The sequence below is a fragment of the Hakea prostrata genome, chromosome 4 (genome assembly GCF_041222555.1).
Source record: "Hakea prostrata isolate BN-2017 chromosome 4, UWA_Hpros_2, whole genome shotgun sequence".
In the NCBI taxonomy this organism is placed as follows: Eukaryota; Viridiplantae; Streptophyta; class Magnoliopsida; order Proteales; family Proteaceae; genus Hakea; species Hakea prostrata.
Genome location: NC_142603.1, coordinates 9,784,720 through 9,800,725, shown reverse-complemented (window position 1 = coordinate 9,800,725; position 16,006 = coordinate 9,784,720). Strand labels below are relative to the sequence as shown.

General features: G+C 38.0%; 2 protein-coding genes across 2 annotated transcripts; both read left to right on the top strand.

The window, feature by feature from the left end:
* Positions 1–1,196: 1,196 nt before the first annotated feature.
* LOC149017723 (glycine-rich RNA-binding protein-like) lies at positions 1,197–2,203 on the top strand. The gene is made up of 2 exons (XM_089152042.1): positions 1,197–1,437; positions 1,710–2,203. Exons 1-2 carry the CDS (start codon positions 1,324–1,326, stop codon positions 2,091–2,093), a joined length of 498 nt encoding a protein of 165 aa, XP_089008168.1. The 5' UTR covers positions 1,197–1,323; the 3' UTR covers positions 2,094–2,203.
* Positions 2,204–13,952: 11,749 nt separating this feature from the next.
* On the top strand, positions 13,953–15,067 carry LOC149017722 (protein RADIALIS-like 3). Its single transcript, XM_089154220.1, has 2 exons — positions 13,953–14,469; positions 14,770–15,067. Exons 1-2 carry the CDS (start codon positions 14,180–14,182, stop codon positions 14,792–14,794), a joined length of 315 nt encoding a protein of 104 aa, XP_089010346.1. The 5' UTR covers positions 13,953–14,179; the 3' UTR covers positions 14,795–15,067.
* Positions 15,068–16,006: the final 939 nt, after the last annotated feature.

The window sequence follows — 16,006 nt, the reverse complement described above, 5'->3', positions numbered from 1 at the left end:
TTATGTTATTTATATTTTAGTCCTCTTATTAATTTACCTAATTTTTTAATGTAGGCCTACGTTATAATATAATACAAATATTCAGAGGTGAGACATACAATATGTCCCGCATAGGCCCACACATTATGGGTGGTAAAAATACATTAGTGCTCGTCTGATGGAGAGGTGATCTGAACTCATTATTGGACTCCCCCAATGTGTAACCATGGTTCCACCCGTTTGAATTGACTCTTTGATGGTAAGTTATTGGGTAAAAGTATAATCTTAAAACCTTAGCTCTAATACTATGAAAAAATGCAAAGAAAACTCTAATTTTGATAAGTATATTACTTACCTTGATGGATAAGTTTTATGTATTTATAAATAAACATGGCTGTCGTACAAGATTCGTTTACAAATTCAAATTTGAATTAAAAAATTAAATTAAAAAATCAAATTAAAAAATCAAATTCAAACCATAAACACTTTTCATGACTTCATCTATTTGAAACAAATTTTATGTGAATATAACTATAAAATCGCATTTATTAAAATTCTCCTATTTTTCAATTCCTAGATCAATTTCTTAGTAATTTTGATTAAAATCTGGAAGATGGATCTAATCAACTGAACCACATCTACCATCTTCTCCAAATTATAATTTATTTTTGGTAGAATACAACATCAATTTGATATTGACCTTTACCTAAAAGGAAAAGAATTTGATTTGGACAACGACCAGGAGCCTAATTAAGTAATTATCATATTTTCTTTTTCGATGGAACTGCCCAACCTCTAACCAATAAAGAAACCATGGTTCCACTATCCCAGAAAGAGGAAGAAAAAGAAAAAACAAAAATATATCGATACTGCAGGTAATTTTGCAAAACAGTAGGGACAAAAGAGTAACTTCGCAGCTCAGATATTTTGGAGACCTGAAGAGTAGAACGAGAAACCATGACTCTCTAGTTCCGTCTATCCAAACACTCGACTAGTGTGGTCCCCACCAGAAGGAAACGTAATCGAATGGAAGACAGAAACCATGGTTAACAAAAATCAACCCCAGGGAGGAACGTTTGGTTAACGGGACAACCCAACACATCCCATGTTTGGTTGTGAGGAACTGAAAATAGCAAAGCAGAAAAATATCTTCCCAAATGGGGTCATTATGACGTTATCTCTCCGATCCATTCGAGGGACTCGCACTATAAATTAGCGTTTTGGGAGCCCTAAAGACTCGTGCCTTCGGAGGATTTTAATCCTCCTCTCTTGTTCTTCTTTCGATCTGTTTCGGTTTCTTGGTTCTTTGTTTTTCTTGTTTGTTGATCTTCGTTTTCTTCAGCGATGGCTTCTGCAGATATTGAGTTTCGATGCTTTGTTGGCGGTCTCGCATGGGCGACCGATGATCAAACCTTGGAGAGGGCTTTCAGTCAGTACGGCGATATTACAGAATCAAAGGTCCTGTGTAGATCGGATCGGACCAGAACGGATCGATTCGGCTTTACTTCTCTGTATTCTGTTCTCTGATATTGGATGGCTTTGTTGATCTGTTTTCTGTACTACCTGTGTTCTTTGTTCTCTAATTGATCACCGGAAACGGTATGTTGTTTTTTCTTCGTCTTTGAGGAGACGTGGATCGATCGATTTGAGATTAGATCATATATTGTTACTGCATTCGCAATTCAGTTTACTAGATCTATTTTCTGATATTGTATTTTTGGTTGTTTCAGATCATCAGCGATCGTGAGACTGGGAGATCTAGAGGTTTTGGATTTGTTACTTTCCGTGATGAGCAGTCGATGAGGGATGCCATCGAAGGGATGAACGGCCAAACACTCGATGGTCGTAATATTACCGTCAATCAGGCTCAGAGCAGGGGAAGCGGCGGCGGCGGTGGAGGTGGCGGTTACCGCAGTGGCGGCGGCGGTGGATACGGTGGCGACGGCGGCGGTTATGGCGGTGGTGGTGGATATGGAGGTCGACGTGAAGGCGGTGGTTACAATCGCAACGGTGGTGGAGGATATAGCCGTGGTGGTGGTGGTGGTGGTTATGGTGAGGGGGGATCCCGTTATTCGAGTCGTGGCGGTGGTGCCGATGGCAACTGGAGGAACTAGAATTAGGCTTTGATGTTCATGTTTAGTGTTTGAGAAAGGTTTCATGTCGTGAATTGTTACTTGTTCTTGGATCATGGTTCTCTGTTGAAGTGATTTCTCTTTTTGACCGATGGTTTGTTTGCTATGGTTGTGTTCTGGTGTCTTTTCTGTCATATTACAGAAGAAAGGAATAGAAAAAAATATGTGCCGTCTCTTAGAAATTGTCCTTTTTGCGCATCAACTGTTAAATCACTACCAGTGATATAGGGATCAGCTTCTTCTGACTTTGATGAGTTGATATCATTTGATCTCGGTGTGTAGAATTTGTCGGTGGAAGTGGAAAGGCTATGCTTTAGTATATGTTGGAAGCCTGATACTAACCTCTTTGGAGGGATTCCAAAGTTCCTTGATACTCCCTATCTGTCCTTTCTACTTTCTTTTTCATTGATCCTCTAGGGTTCTGTAATTCAACTCGCTTCCCTCCCTTCCTTGATCTCTGCCTCTCCTGTAGCCCTTTCATGAACTTTAGGTTTCCCTTGAATATCCTATCTTTGTAAATGCTTGTCATGTATCAGATCTTATTTTTATTTCCCATGGTAAGCATAAGCATTTCAGATTTTTTTTTTTATGGCATTATATACTTCCCATATAATCTCTGTAACAAGAACTTCAGATGCTGTTTCGATGACCATATCTACTTCATAGAGAGTAATAATCGCATCACTCAAGCTCTCAGAAATTCCATTTCCCCATTGATCAAAATCGGACGGTTTCATGGATCTGGATAAATGCGGCCTTCCATCCTGATTTTTGTTTTATGGAAAGTGGAAACCATATGTTGGATACATCCCTTATAAATTATTTTATCTACACCCTTAGATTTTATTTTATTTTCTTTACCTCCCTTGTCCTCGGAATTATAAACTAATGAGTTAGAGGTCTTACCGAACAAAAAAGAAAGAGTACGTATTAGGAAAATAGTAGAATTAAGCAAAATTACAAAAATACCATTTTTTACTTTCAAACCCTACTTTGACTTTCAAGAAGATAGTATTATAGTATGGTCAAGAAATTGATTTTAAATTTTTTTTTAATTTCCTCTCAGGGTAAATATGTCCCAGACATTTGTAATTTAATAAATTTTAAGAGAATTGAATAATAAAATTTAGAGCAAATTGTACTGACATTCAAAATGAAGGCTTTAAAACACTACATCGCATTTTATGTTTTAAAAACACAGACACCTCATTCATTAAACACACCTAGTCCATTCTGTTAATAAAATCATTAACCCACTGTTCATTTTTTTTAATTTCAAAAATGCCCCTACCCTATCTATTTTCTCTCCTCACTCGGATCTCCTCTGCTTCACCTGCCGCAGCCTCCTCCACTAACGCCTCCTCCTACTCAAAACCATGCAGGAGAACTTGCTGGTGCTGTCAAATCTTGCTGCGTAATCTTTGATTGTAGATTCGAGGCTGTCATCGAATTTGTTTGTGAAATTGGAAGAAGAATTGGAAGGTGCAGACATGTAACTGAATTCGTGAAGGTATTGCTTGATATCGGCTAAGCCGTCGACATGATCCCCTTTTCGACGTCCGGTGAAGTAATGGAATGAATCCCATGGATTATTGGCTTCGTTTGGATGAGGCGAAGGCGCTGCGGCCGAGTTATTGTTGTTCTGATCATACAAGATTCGGTGGCCGGCGACGTTTGTCGATAGAAGGCATAGAAAAACCAGTGAAATTTCAGCGGCTATAGACTTCATTTTACTCCGGAAAGAGGAACTGGGTTCAAGTAATGTTGAAGTTGAACTCTCTGTTTTAAGTGTTTAGAACTTAGTTATTGTTGTTGAGGGAAGGAAGATTATAACTTCATAGAGTTCTGGTTGAGTTGGGAATTCTTTGAGCAGATAGACGTTCAACTCTGTTCTTCTGGAAGCTGCAAATTTTAGATCTGTGGTGTGGTTAATAGCCATAATGAAATCATGATTAGGAACTAGAGTATCAAGGTAAGGCATTTGAGACATAGAGGCAGTACGAAGATCGGTGATAGTGAGACAATGAGGGGAAATATGGAATCATAATGTCTGGATGTATTTCGAAGCCTGAGATGCCAGATCCAGATAGTACAGAGACGAGTCGGTGGGAACAAAGAAAGTAAATGAATCGCCGCGGTCAACAAGCTCATACTGAAGATTGGAGGTCTCGATGGCGTTGCCGAAGAGATCATAACTCTTAAATCGAAGGGCATCAATGGCGGTCTGAAGCTATATATCTGTGATTCCGTCAACGGCGATTACTCGAAGAGTGAGGATGACGAAGAAGAAGATCGTCGCTAGAATTGTGGATCTCTCGGCAAAGGCTGACCGAACCGATCGAAGACAAAGTTCTTCATCCATGGTTGCTGGTGCTACCGGAGGTGAAGGTGGACAGGGTGAAGCAGAGGAGATCCGGGTGAGGAGAGAGAATAGATAGGGTAAGGGCATTTTTGAAATTAAAGACAATTGAACAGTGGGTAATGGTTTTACTAACAGAATGGACTAGCGTGTTTAAAGAATGGGGTGTCTGTGTTTTTTAAACATAAAATGGGGTGTCAATGTCAAAAATCGATGAAAAATCAATATTTTGGCTATTTTTTAAATGCAATAGAAGATTTGACTAATTTTATAAAGTAAAACATTGAGTGGTTAATTTTGTAAAGAGAAACCTAAAAGTAACTAATCATATAATTTTCTCAAAAGAATTTCAAATGCCTACACTGGTTTTGGAAAATATCATTTTGTGTTTGTAAATAAAATAATTTCCATTACCATTACCCACTGTGAGATTTTGACCCGTTAATCATTAAATTGATAATAGACAAGAATATATCCATAATGCGATTTTTCGGTGAAGTTGAAGTTAGCCTGTTGAAATATTAGCAAAAATTTGCCCTCTAAGTGGTCTGTTATAGCCCTCTAAGTTGTATATTATATCAGTTTTTAATTCATAATAAAGGCCAACGCAAAGCTGTTCTACTGGTTGAAACCAACACCTCTTAGTGAAGAGGTCATGGTTTCTATTCTTGTTGAGGTATATTAATATCCCATCCCCCGATTTAAAAAAGCCCCATTTGAAAAGAAAAAAAAAATCATAATAAGAGTTGAACTACAAGCAAAAAAAAATCCAATAGTGGAGATTTAAAATGGAGTGCGCAAATGTGATGAGAAGTAGGTTCAAAAAATATTATAATATTGTGAGAATTGTAAAATCACGCCGATTTCAGAGAGAGATCGTCGATTTTTTGTCTTTCTCGTCTTTGCTAGCCACTTGGGAAATGTTACACCATGAAATATCTCTCGTACACTAAAATGACTTTAATGCCCTTTCACTCACTCACACTACCTAACACTTAAGTGGGTGAAGGAATTCTTTCTTCGCCCATCTTCTACTTAAACATTACCTTCCGAAAAACACCTACCACTCTTCCCTACCGGAAATCTCTCTCTGGGTGAGAATGATGGATCTCCTTTCTTTAATAGGTGCAGATAAGGGACTTTGAGTGAGGAAGTGATGACGCCGTACTTTAATCACTTGTTACTAATGGGAGGAAGTTGATGATCATATTGATGGGGATATTGATGATTATGGGTCAAAAAGATACTAGAATTCCTTAACGACTCAATGCAATCTGAAACAAGATAAATCGGTGAGGTTAGGGAAACATGAGAGAAAAACATTCTCGGGGTCAAGAGAGATTTGATATTCTGTAAGTAACTCAGTGAAGTGCTTTCTAAGAAAAGGGTTTGGCTTGAAAGAAGAAAATGAAATACGAACAACCGCACTGGTCGTAATAGATCGACTTTCATGCTTATATTTTTTTTGTTTACTTATATTTTTAATTTTGGTTTTCAATCCTGTGTTAGACTAGTTTCTTAATCTATTTAAGATTAGTTTTTATTGGGATAATTACTATTGCTTCCTTATATTATAGCTTAGTTGCTAAATGACCTTATTTTTTATGAAATTACTATTGTTTCTTTCGCTTCTTACCATGTTAATAAACAGTTAAATATCTATTTTACCCTTCTAGAATTAATAAGCAACTAGACTAATTCTAGTATTTTACCCAGTATTCTTGTTATTTTGAGTTGAGTTAAAAAAAGGAAAAAAGAAAAAAAAGAGTAAGTGCACAAGATACAGGGAACTATAAAGTTCAGAATCAAGAGGGCAGAAGCTATCTCTTGAGTTTATCCCGTTTAGTGGAATGGGATAGAAAGGAAAGAAAGAGGACTTCAAGTCAATGAAAGAGAGAAGCTAGGGAAGTTTTCTAGCTCCCCGATTACGGAGCAGAAAGAAAGGAAGGGACTCAAGGCAAGAAAAAAATATAATCATGAAACAGAAAGAGACAGGATAGAAAGAAATTTGAGGGGAATCCAAGCTACATCGCTGACTTATAAGAGCATGACTTCGATTAACATTACTCTTAGAAAGAAAGAAAGGGGCTAAATGCTGAATTTGATAATTAAAAGTTAATTTTAAGAGGGTACCAAAGAATTCAAGAAAGCTGAGGAATTTAAGGAATTATTCCAGATGTTTACAAACCATCTTAACGGCCTTTGCAGCACACTAGAATTTGAGGAGAAAATGATCTTGCAGCGTTAAAACTATTGATTCCTTCTGCAGCAAAAGTCTTGGATGAAATTCTGAAGAAAAACTTCTTCAATTGAGAGTTTTTGGGACTCTAATCCCCGTTATTGCTTATCTTACATCTGGTATTAATTCATTTGTAGTCTTAGCCTTAGTACAGAGTCAAGACCGGGCACCAGAAGGGCCAGGGTCAGGAGGAGAGTAGTAAAAGGGATGGAAATTGGAAAGTAAATAAATAAAAGTTTATAATATATATATATCAATTTTCCATAATTTTGTATTTTGAATTTTGGTCTTTGTAATTCATCTAGGGAAAAGGAAGGAGTTGGGCTTTAAGACTCTTGAAAGCAAGAAGAAGGAAGACATTTTTTATTTTCTGGGAAGGCAAGAGAAAAAGAAGAGTGTTTATTTTCCCTTTAATTTTAATAAGAATGAATATTATCAAACAGGTTTAGGGTTGATTTTTCTGTAATTACTGAAGGTAGTAATATAATTTGATATAAAGTATAAATAAGTAATTATCTCTTCTGTAGCTTCCTCTAGAAAGGTAAAAAAAAACTTCTAAGTTCCTTCATCCCATTAGTTGGTCTAATGTTTGCTAACCTAAATTTGAAAGAGGCTTTGGTATCTACAGAATTAAAGATTTCAATATCGTAGGCTGCTCAAGCTCATTTGGAGGATTTTCTCCAACGAAAGCTCCATTTGGATTGATTGGGTTTACTCTTACTTCTTAAAGAACGACTCTTAGTCTGTTTCTCCCTTTCTAACTCCTCTCACACCTGGAAGAAACTCTTCTCCCTTCACCCCCTTGCCCTCTCTACTATGTCTTTCTCAATTGTTGATTGGATCCAAAATCTCCTTTTGGTTTGATCCTTGGCATCCTCTTGGAATTCTCTATCATGTCCTTGGTGCCAGAGCAATTTACTTTTCTAACATTTCCAAACTCTACCCCTCTCTCTCACTTCCTTAATGCAAGATCTTGGTTCTCCTCCCCCTTTCTTCAAGAGCTTGACCTTGTTTGGTCCTTTGTTCCCTCCCCTCCGTGACCAACTCTTTTGGCTACCCTAAAAAAACTTCCATTTCTTCATTGCCACTAGTTGGAACCATATTCGTAACCCATCCCCCTAGTCCCTTGGACCAAGCTTGCCTGGTTCAAGAGTAACATCCCCCACCTAGCTTTTATTGTTTGGAGAACCCTCTCCCTCTGTCTCCCCACCCAATGCCTCCTTATCCACTCTCTATCCTAGTTAGCCTCCCCCATATCTAATATTTTGAGCTTGAGACCACCTTGCACATTTTCTTTGCTTGTCCCTTCTCTTGCCCCTTCTCTTGCCCCATTTGGATCTGTGCCCTCTCCTCTCTTTGGCGTAGATCTAGGCACCCCCAGCCCTAGGACAATGAGTACCGCTGGTTTGGTTATACATTCGGAAGTTCTTCAAGCCAACACTGCAGGGAAGCTAGTTTATGGGGGCCTGCATCTCACACATTTGCATGAAGCATAATTTTCATAGATGGACCACCAAAACCCGTTCCTTAGATCAGATTTGAAAAGCCATTTGCAATGATATTAGCTCCAAGATTTTTTTTGCCTCATAGATCTCTTGTGGACACCCCAAGGAATCGGACTCATTATTGTTACCTAGGGTCTTGCTCTTTGTTAGAGTCTTTCAAGCCTTCTTTGCCTGGTTGCCTTCCCCCTCCTTCCACCCCTTGTACTCTTCCCTTTGAGATGTTTATATTATATTCATATAATAATTATATATATAAATAACTTCAAAGTTATTTTAAGATTTTTTAATAAATCAAAGATGTCACATCATCACTTAACTAACAGAGGTTAAGTGCAAGGGGCATCAGTTGTTACAGAAAAAATCAAAGGTTAGATTAATAATTTTAAAAAGTATACGAGATAAAATAGTAATTAAGCTATAATATAAGGAAAACAATAGTAATTGTCCGTTTTCTACTCTTGTTTCTTTTTGCATTTTTTCCCTATTCTCATACTGTAATTATAAATGCCTAATTGGAGTTTATGAATAAAATATACTTTTGAAAAATAATTTCCCAAAATTACAACATAAACTAGTTAATTAATGCTCCATGATAAGGTGTTATTTGATAGTATTGTTTAACTTGCATTTTTTGTGGTTTAATTATTGTAATATTCTATTCTATGTTCTCTTATTTATTATAATATTCTATTTTAGGTGGATCTCTTTCGAGAAAGTTTATCTTTATTTTTATATTTATAAATCATTTATAGTTTTTTTTTTGTGGAACAAACACATTTATATATTGGAAATGGAGGTATTACATGATAAAGGGGAAGGTATTACCCCCGATTCTGACAAAATTTGAACTCTAACCTCTTACTTAGAGTTGTTGATTTTTTTACGAACTAAGCCACCCACCCCTCTAAGGGTTGATTACTCAATAACATTCACAAACTAATAGTTGTTACAAAATCCTACTCCTATCAAGTATACCTGCAAAAACGTTCCCGACTAGATTTGGTCAAGGGATGTTTCCGATGATCAAATCAGTTGAAAAAAATAAATAGCAACGGATGAACAATTAGTTGGAGTGATTTTTGCAGGAAAAAAAAGCCTACTTCCTTTTTAGCAAGGCATGGATATTTATAGTAGTAGTTACCTTGATAGTGCAATGATTGAATTTGATTTGAACTCTATGATCAAACTTTATCCATCAGAGGGAATAAGTGTTTCATTCGTATAATGGTAATTGAGTTCAATCTGAATTCTAAGAGTAATTTATCCTTTTCAGTTTGATCAGGATATTGACTCCTAACTTCAAGAAAATTGAACGTTTTCTAGCTATTTCTTGGTTTGTTTATGGTTCGACCATAATTTGGTCAAACCGGCCTATACCCGGTTGGTCTTATCGAAACTGGTCGATCTGGTTTACTCACATCACTTATATTCCGGCAAAGCCAAACTTAAATGAAGATTTAGTTTATGAGATGAAATGGGTCTGAAATCTTATGACATATGGATCTACTTAAGTCTTATGACAAGTGGAGAAAAAGGTCTGGAATGTCTAGGTCTTCCCTTCCTACAACTGGGAGAAAAGATATAGGTGGTTGGTTTCATTGGGAGGGACATGATAAACGAGAGACGATCGAGCCGATAGATGCTAAGGGGTAAACAGCGTTGCATGTGTAATAGTTATGTGTTTCAGTGGGGCCTCTTGCAAACATCGCCCCACTGGTGGTCCCCACCCACAACAACATGCTAAGATCCACTAGTCTGGGAATGCTTCTCCTTGTCGGGGGCAGTATTCTTTATTGCTATCATGATTCACGACCGGCGAACAAAGGGAAAAAATACCATCTGCGAATTTAAGTCAAAAGGCATCACATGGCCCACCTTCGCTTAATTTCAAGTCTCCGCACAACCTAAGCCAGGATTCAGTTGCTAGTTGCTACATTTGCATCAGCTAAAATTCAAAAGGAGAAGAAGAACATTCATTACCTTTGCATTTCTGTGGAATCTGACCCACCGTATCATGTCATGTGTTAGTTCATCTGAATCTTTCAATCGCGTTATCCTGTCTACCATAACTCGACTTGTATAGCTGCTGTGACTGTGAGAGTCACCACACCCCACAAACACGTCCATGGTCTGATAACATATCAATAAAGTGAAGTAGCATAAAGAAATTAAGCGATTAACAAGTCATATAAGTCTTCTCAGCTCTCCACCAGAAAGCTTGAAAAGTTTCCAGAGCCTTCTGGCACATTACATAGAAACCGGACGTTAATTCTTAGCTTAAGGAATGTTGGGCGAGCAAGTGTCTATCCATGGCATTCCCTTTTCTTTCCTGCTACTGCCAATAACTGCATCGTCTTATACGATTTAGATATGAGCCACAGATACGTTATCAGCTAAGCCCCCCAAAAAAAAGGCATGTAAAAGCATATATGTATCCATCTATGGCGGTGTTGCATGATTCTTATCAAATGGTAAACCTTGTATGAGCATGATAACGTATCTGCTTGTCCAATGACTAACAAATCTTTGAGGATCCTCCCTCTTCCTTTCTTCCAGTAGATCCCACCAGTTGGGAATTTCTTCCTTTTAATATGCCTTTATGTTCAAGGATTCTCTTCAAATATGGACCAGGTTGACGTGGACTTTACAACCTCTTATAAAGTAGGGGATTCTTGGTTCTGTAAGCAACTCAATCTGATCTTCCATCACCCAGAAGGGAGAAAATAAAAATAAAAATCCAGGCAATTTTGCTTTTAAGATCATCAGAAGTCTGATGTATAACTAAACTCCAACTTGGATAGAAGGACCACTGAGAGAAAATGATAAGAGAGCTCTTGAGAGAGAAAGGGGAGGAATCCCTTGGCATTGCTTTCTAGTAGACATGGACGCAGAGGTGATAAAGATTCTTTATATAGACAGGAGCGGACGGTGTATCCCTAGGCCCACTTTTATATGATATAGATTCCTAGCACTGTTGAAGAGGTCATTCTCATCAAATGATCATTCCCCTTATCACCGCAACACCCCCATAAAAAGTAAGGGAAAAAGATAAATGCATGAGAGTAAAGTCTCAAACAGAAGGCCCCAAGCAACAACCAATCTGTTCAATGGACCCCAAGATCACCCTGAACCTACCTTCTAATGTTCTCAAACTTGCAGATGGTTAGCTGACAATATCAACCAGTAACATATTCCAAATTCATCAGCTGTTGGAAGGGCCTAGAAAATCCATTTGTTTCTCCATACAATTATTACAACATGCATGTTTCCTTTTTCTTCTAGAAATTGATGGTGGTAGCTGATAAATATGAAAACCTACTTGTAGAAGATCCAGGCTGGGATGGGTCTTAGAGCTAAGAGTAGCCTACGCAACTTGCTGCGTAAAGCCACCATAGGAATGTGGAATTCAGATGCATGTCAAGTGGAACTTTTGTTTCTCCTTATGGTTTCCCATTCTTATCTCTATGGATATCTAGTCAACCACAGGCACCAGGTCAATTCATGATCGGGACACAAAATTTAGAGGATACTCACTTTTGCAGGTAAGATATTGTATGATAGCGAGTCCCCTGGATCCCTTACAAAGTAAAACTAGAACCAAACTATGGCTAATCGTGCAGCGACAAGTTATCATTGATTAATGAGAAAGCTTGCTCTCCATGACCAATAATACATAGAGTTCAGGTAGAACTAAATACTAAACGTCATGTAACAGCAACAATCTTAACACACAGAAAATGAAGTTTCCGTAAAATCTTAATGGTTTTACGTAACCGAAATCTCCAAAAACCATGTGAAGCTAAAAGCCTAAAACATGATTACTCGAAAGAAGATAATTAAACGAGCAGAGTTTATAGTAAGGCTCTTAAAAATGGTCTTCTCCTTTTAATACTCTTGAGGATCTGCCACACAGGAATCCTGTGAAGGTCTCTGATAGCTAACAGAAAAGGTCGACTGACCGTAAAGCAAACCCACGTGGACGAAAGAATATTGTATCAGTTTGGCAGATAAAAGATTACAATACCATGGAAAGATTGGATTTCCCATCACAACCAAGAACCACCTGAAGCTAAAAGCTGTTGCATTTCAACCTTTGTGAAACGACACCAGCAAAACAAATACATGGGCCCAACGGGTTCAACCCGTGAGCACACAGAAATGAAGTAAAGTTCTAAAAATTTCAAATAGCTTTACTTTTGTTCAGGTTGGGTTATAGAAAAGGCGGTTGGGATTATATTTCTTTGAAGAGTTGGAAATTCAGACAACTTAAGCTCATCACCTTTCTACGTGGCTTAATAGATAGGCTCTAGTCTTTGTGTCTATTCTAAAGGTTTCTTGATGTCATGAAATGTAAGCTGGACTCTGCCTGATGATTTGATGAACCAAAAATGTGATGCCTTTTCCTTTTAAGATTGTCCCCTAACAATTAAGCAAAAGAAATGCTTCTTGACCTTGATTTACTCCTTTGAAAACTAATCTCGTTCATCATCCCTCAGCAATATTATTTCATTTCTCTCTCCACAATCCACACAGAAGTTCAGAACAACTTGACACTTGATTCCTATTCCTTCAACATACATCTTCATCTTTACAGGAACTGCTAAAATTCATTATAGCAGCTTTCAGATAAGATCCCCTGGAATCCTAGATAGCAAGTTGAGTAATGAAACAGTCCAAGTTATTGTGTGGGGATAATGACGAAGTCATAGTACTGGGAATTCAAAGCATCAGAAGTGATACTGCAGATGCTTTAGGACTATCTCTTCCCCCACAAAAAAAAGCTGCTTTAAGACTATCATTTCCCATAACCGGATATGCATGAACTGTACAAAATCCTTCTCGGAAAAGATATACCACCTGGCCTGATGAACTACTATGCTAGCAGAAAACATCAACCATCATTGTACGAAAACAACCGGCCAGCTATAATCCTTTGGAATGTTTTGCTCAGACTTCAGATTAAAGCAACGAAGTTAAAACTGCTCTGACAAATAACATCGCACGTACTATGAAAAAGTTCTGAAGTGAAGTCCTGTGTCTTTTCCAGCCACACAGCACAAAAGCACCATTAACTAGAACAACTGGGTTGTGTTACGCTCGTGAATGTTGGCTACTATCATCGGATTAAATGGCTGTCCCGCACTTTTATCTTGTAAGATACAAACAAAGGAAGACAGTAGAAACAACGATCAATAACTAAGTCTAGCTGGACTTTCCTCTTACACAATCCTCTTTTAATCCTTGATTGCATGCTTATCCTAATAAAGACTCGGAACCGTTTAACGGCTTAGCCTTGTGATTCCTAAGAAAAGTGGCTTCATTGCTTAGTTGACATATGCTTAGCAGCGACAGCAACAGCTCTTTTAGAAATGATAAGCGTATGGGTTCTATCATCTAGTTTATCTTCCCCTTTATGCCTTTTCTGGTATGAATCCCACTATCCCAGAGACAAGTAACTTGTTGAGTAAATCATTCTTAATTATGGCTGATCTTGACGTGAGGAAAGGAAAAAGACTAATTTTCCCTCTTTGGAAGGAAAAAAGTAGAGGAGAAAACTGTCGTTAGATACTGATTCTTTGATCCTCTTGCTATTCCTTGTCTTACCCCCATTATCTGGTTTGTGGTTCCAAAGGAGATTAGGCATTCAATATTCCACATCTTGGCATATTTTATTCGCCAACTGGCAACACATCAACACCTACCTCTCCTCTAGTTTATAAAGAGCACGCATGGTCATCTCTTTGCTCATCGTCCCTGTGCCTTCTTTTCTGTTCTTCCCCTGAAGGGTTGCATTGCTCTTCCTTCCCTGTCTTGCCCCGTCAATTTCTTCACCCCATAAACCAATTCAGTGGGCTTAGAACCCAGATAAGAGTAAAAGGAACCACTTCAACTGTGGCGCCGTTTTTTAGTTGTTCACCCAACTTCCCTAGTATCTTAATCCTGCAACCAAATCTGTACTAAGCAAATGGCTTCCAGTTCCCTTAGCTCTCGCAACTCTGGCTCAACTTGGACTGCCAAACAAAACAAGTTGTTTGAGAAGGCATTGGCCATCTATGACAAGGAAACCCCCGACCGCTGGCACAATATTGCCAGGTCTGTAGGTGGGAAAACCGTGGAGGAAGTGAAGAGACATTATGAGATTCTGGTAGAGGACGTCAAGCAAATAGAGTCCGGCCAAGTTCCCTTTCCCAATTACAGAACGGGTGCATGGAGCAGCAGTAACAAAAGCAATAACATTGCTGACGAAGAGGAGAGGTAGTATACTAGCACCCTTCGTAGTCCCTCCAAGTTTTAACACAGTAGTACACAAAATCATTACCCATTATAGCTTCTTAATGATTTTCATACCATAAAAATCAAGTCCATTTGAGATCTAATCCCAACTCCTGGATTATATATGTTAAACTAAAAACTTACGTTCTTACTTCAATTACAATATATGAATTCAACTGACTCTGTGATGCATAGGCATTTTTTTTTTTTTTAAAATTTTCCTCATAGATACTGTAGGATTTCTTGTTAGCTAAAGTTGATCTATGCATGCTTATTTTGCAGATTAAAGTATTTAAAGCTCCGCTGAACCTGAAGCCGTTGCTATAAAGATCCTTAACTCTGCAACTTCTAGGCAGAGGTACTGATGAAGATTCACCTTCTGTGAGGATCATCCCTTCCTTTTATTCTGCATTTCCTCGTCTTCTTACTTTCTGGTCGTAATCGATGTCTTATCAACTAATGTAAGTGCAAGGAGAAATAATCTTTTAAGACTCCGTTTCGTATTTCCTGCTCTATCAATGATGTAACGGGTTCTTGAATATAAAGATGCATTATCACTCGAGTAACAAATCGAGCAATTTCTAGCATCCAAAACGCATTACTTATACGAAAATGACGATTGAAATCCATGAAATGCAGATCGCATAGATCTAATGAAGGGAAATAAACGGATTACATCTATTTAGGGTTTGAAGATTCTAACCTCGATTCGAGTAACTTTGTGTCCAACAATCCGAGGAAGGAAATCTGAAATCCACATCTTGGTTAATGATGAAAGGCAACCATAATCCATCCAAGGAAAGAAATCTGAAAACATCGAAGGCCTCTTTTTTTTTTTTTTTGCTGCAAATTGCAACAGAGCAGAGTGCTCGAGAGAGAGAGATTTGAGAGAAAATAAACAGAATAAATGAACTATAAATAAGGACAGAATTTAGAGAATTTGGCGGGAAAATTTTCTTTTGAAAATAGAATTGGAGGTCGCGTGTGCCAGAGAACTCCAATTCATTTAACTAAATTACCGAAGTGTACAAATTCATTTGACTTGACGAACCATGGGAATGGTTTTTTTTTTTCATTCTCTCTCTTTTTCTGTAGAAAAGAAGGGGGCATGGTTTTAAAGTATCCACCAACGCTTCCACGTAAGAGTAGCATGGAGTGTGGGGGTAATCTGGATTGACGAACATATCACTCATCAAGGAGATGGATGACGTCAATATTTATCATCACTTGCTACTTCGTGTTTAGGACAGAAATTCAACTATCTTCACTCAACCGTTAAATCTGGAGATAGTCTTACATTCAACTATTATGTGCAGGAGTACATAACTCATAACTATAAAAAGCAGCATGGAGTGTCGGGGTAGTTTGGAATGGGAAAGTACGGTAGCTTAATAAAGACGCTCTCAACAAAGGGGCAAGATCGTGACCTATTGTCTATGGACTGCAGCAAGGAGTCGCCTTCACTTATCAAGCAGGAGTTCAACTAAAGAAAATCTGGTGTAATGATGAAAACATATTC

Coding starts and splice junctions, on each gene's coding strand:
- LOC149017723 (XM_089152042.1), top strand. CDS start 1,324: ATGGCTTCTGCAGATATTGAGTTTCGATGCTTTGTTGGCGGTCTCGCA. Junction 1,438..1,709: donor GCGATATTACAGAATCAAAG/GTCCTGTGTAGA, acceptor TGGTTGTTTCAG/ATCATCAGCGATCGTGAGAC.
- LOC149017722 (XM_089154220.1), top strand. CDS start 14,180: ATGGCTTCCAGTTCCCTTAGCTCTCGCAACTCTGGCTCAACTTGGACT. Junction 14,470..14,769: donor ATTGCTGACGAAGAGGAGAG/GTAGTATACTAG, acceptor CTTATTTTGCAG/ATTAAAGTATTTAAAGCTCC.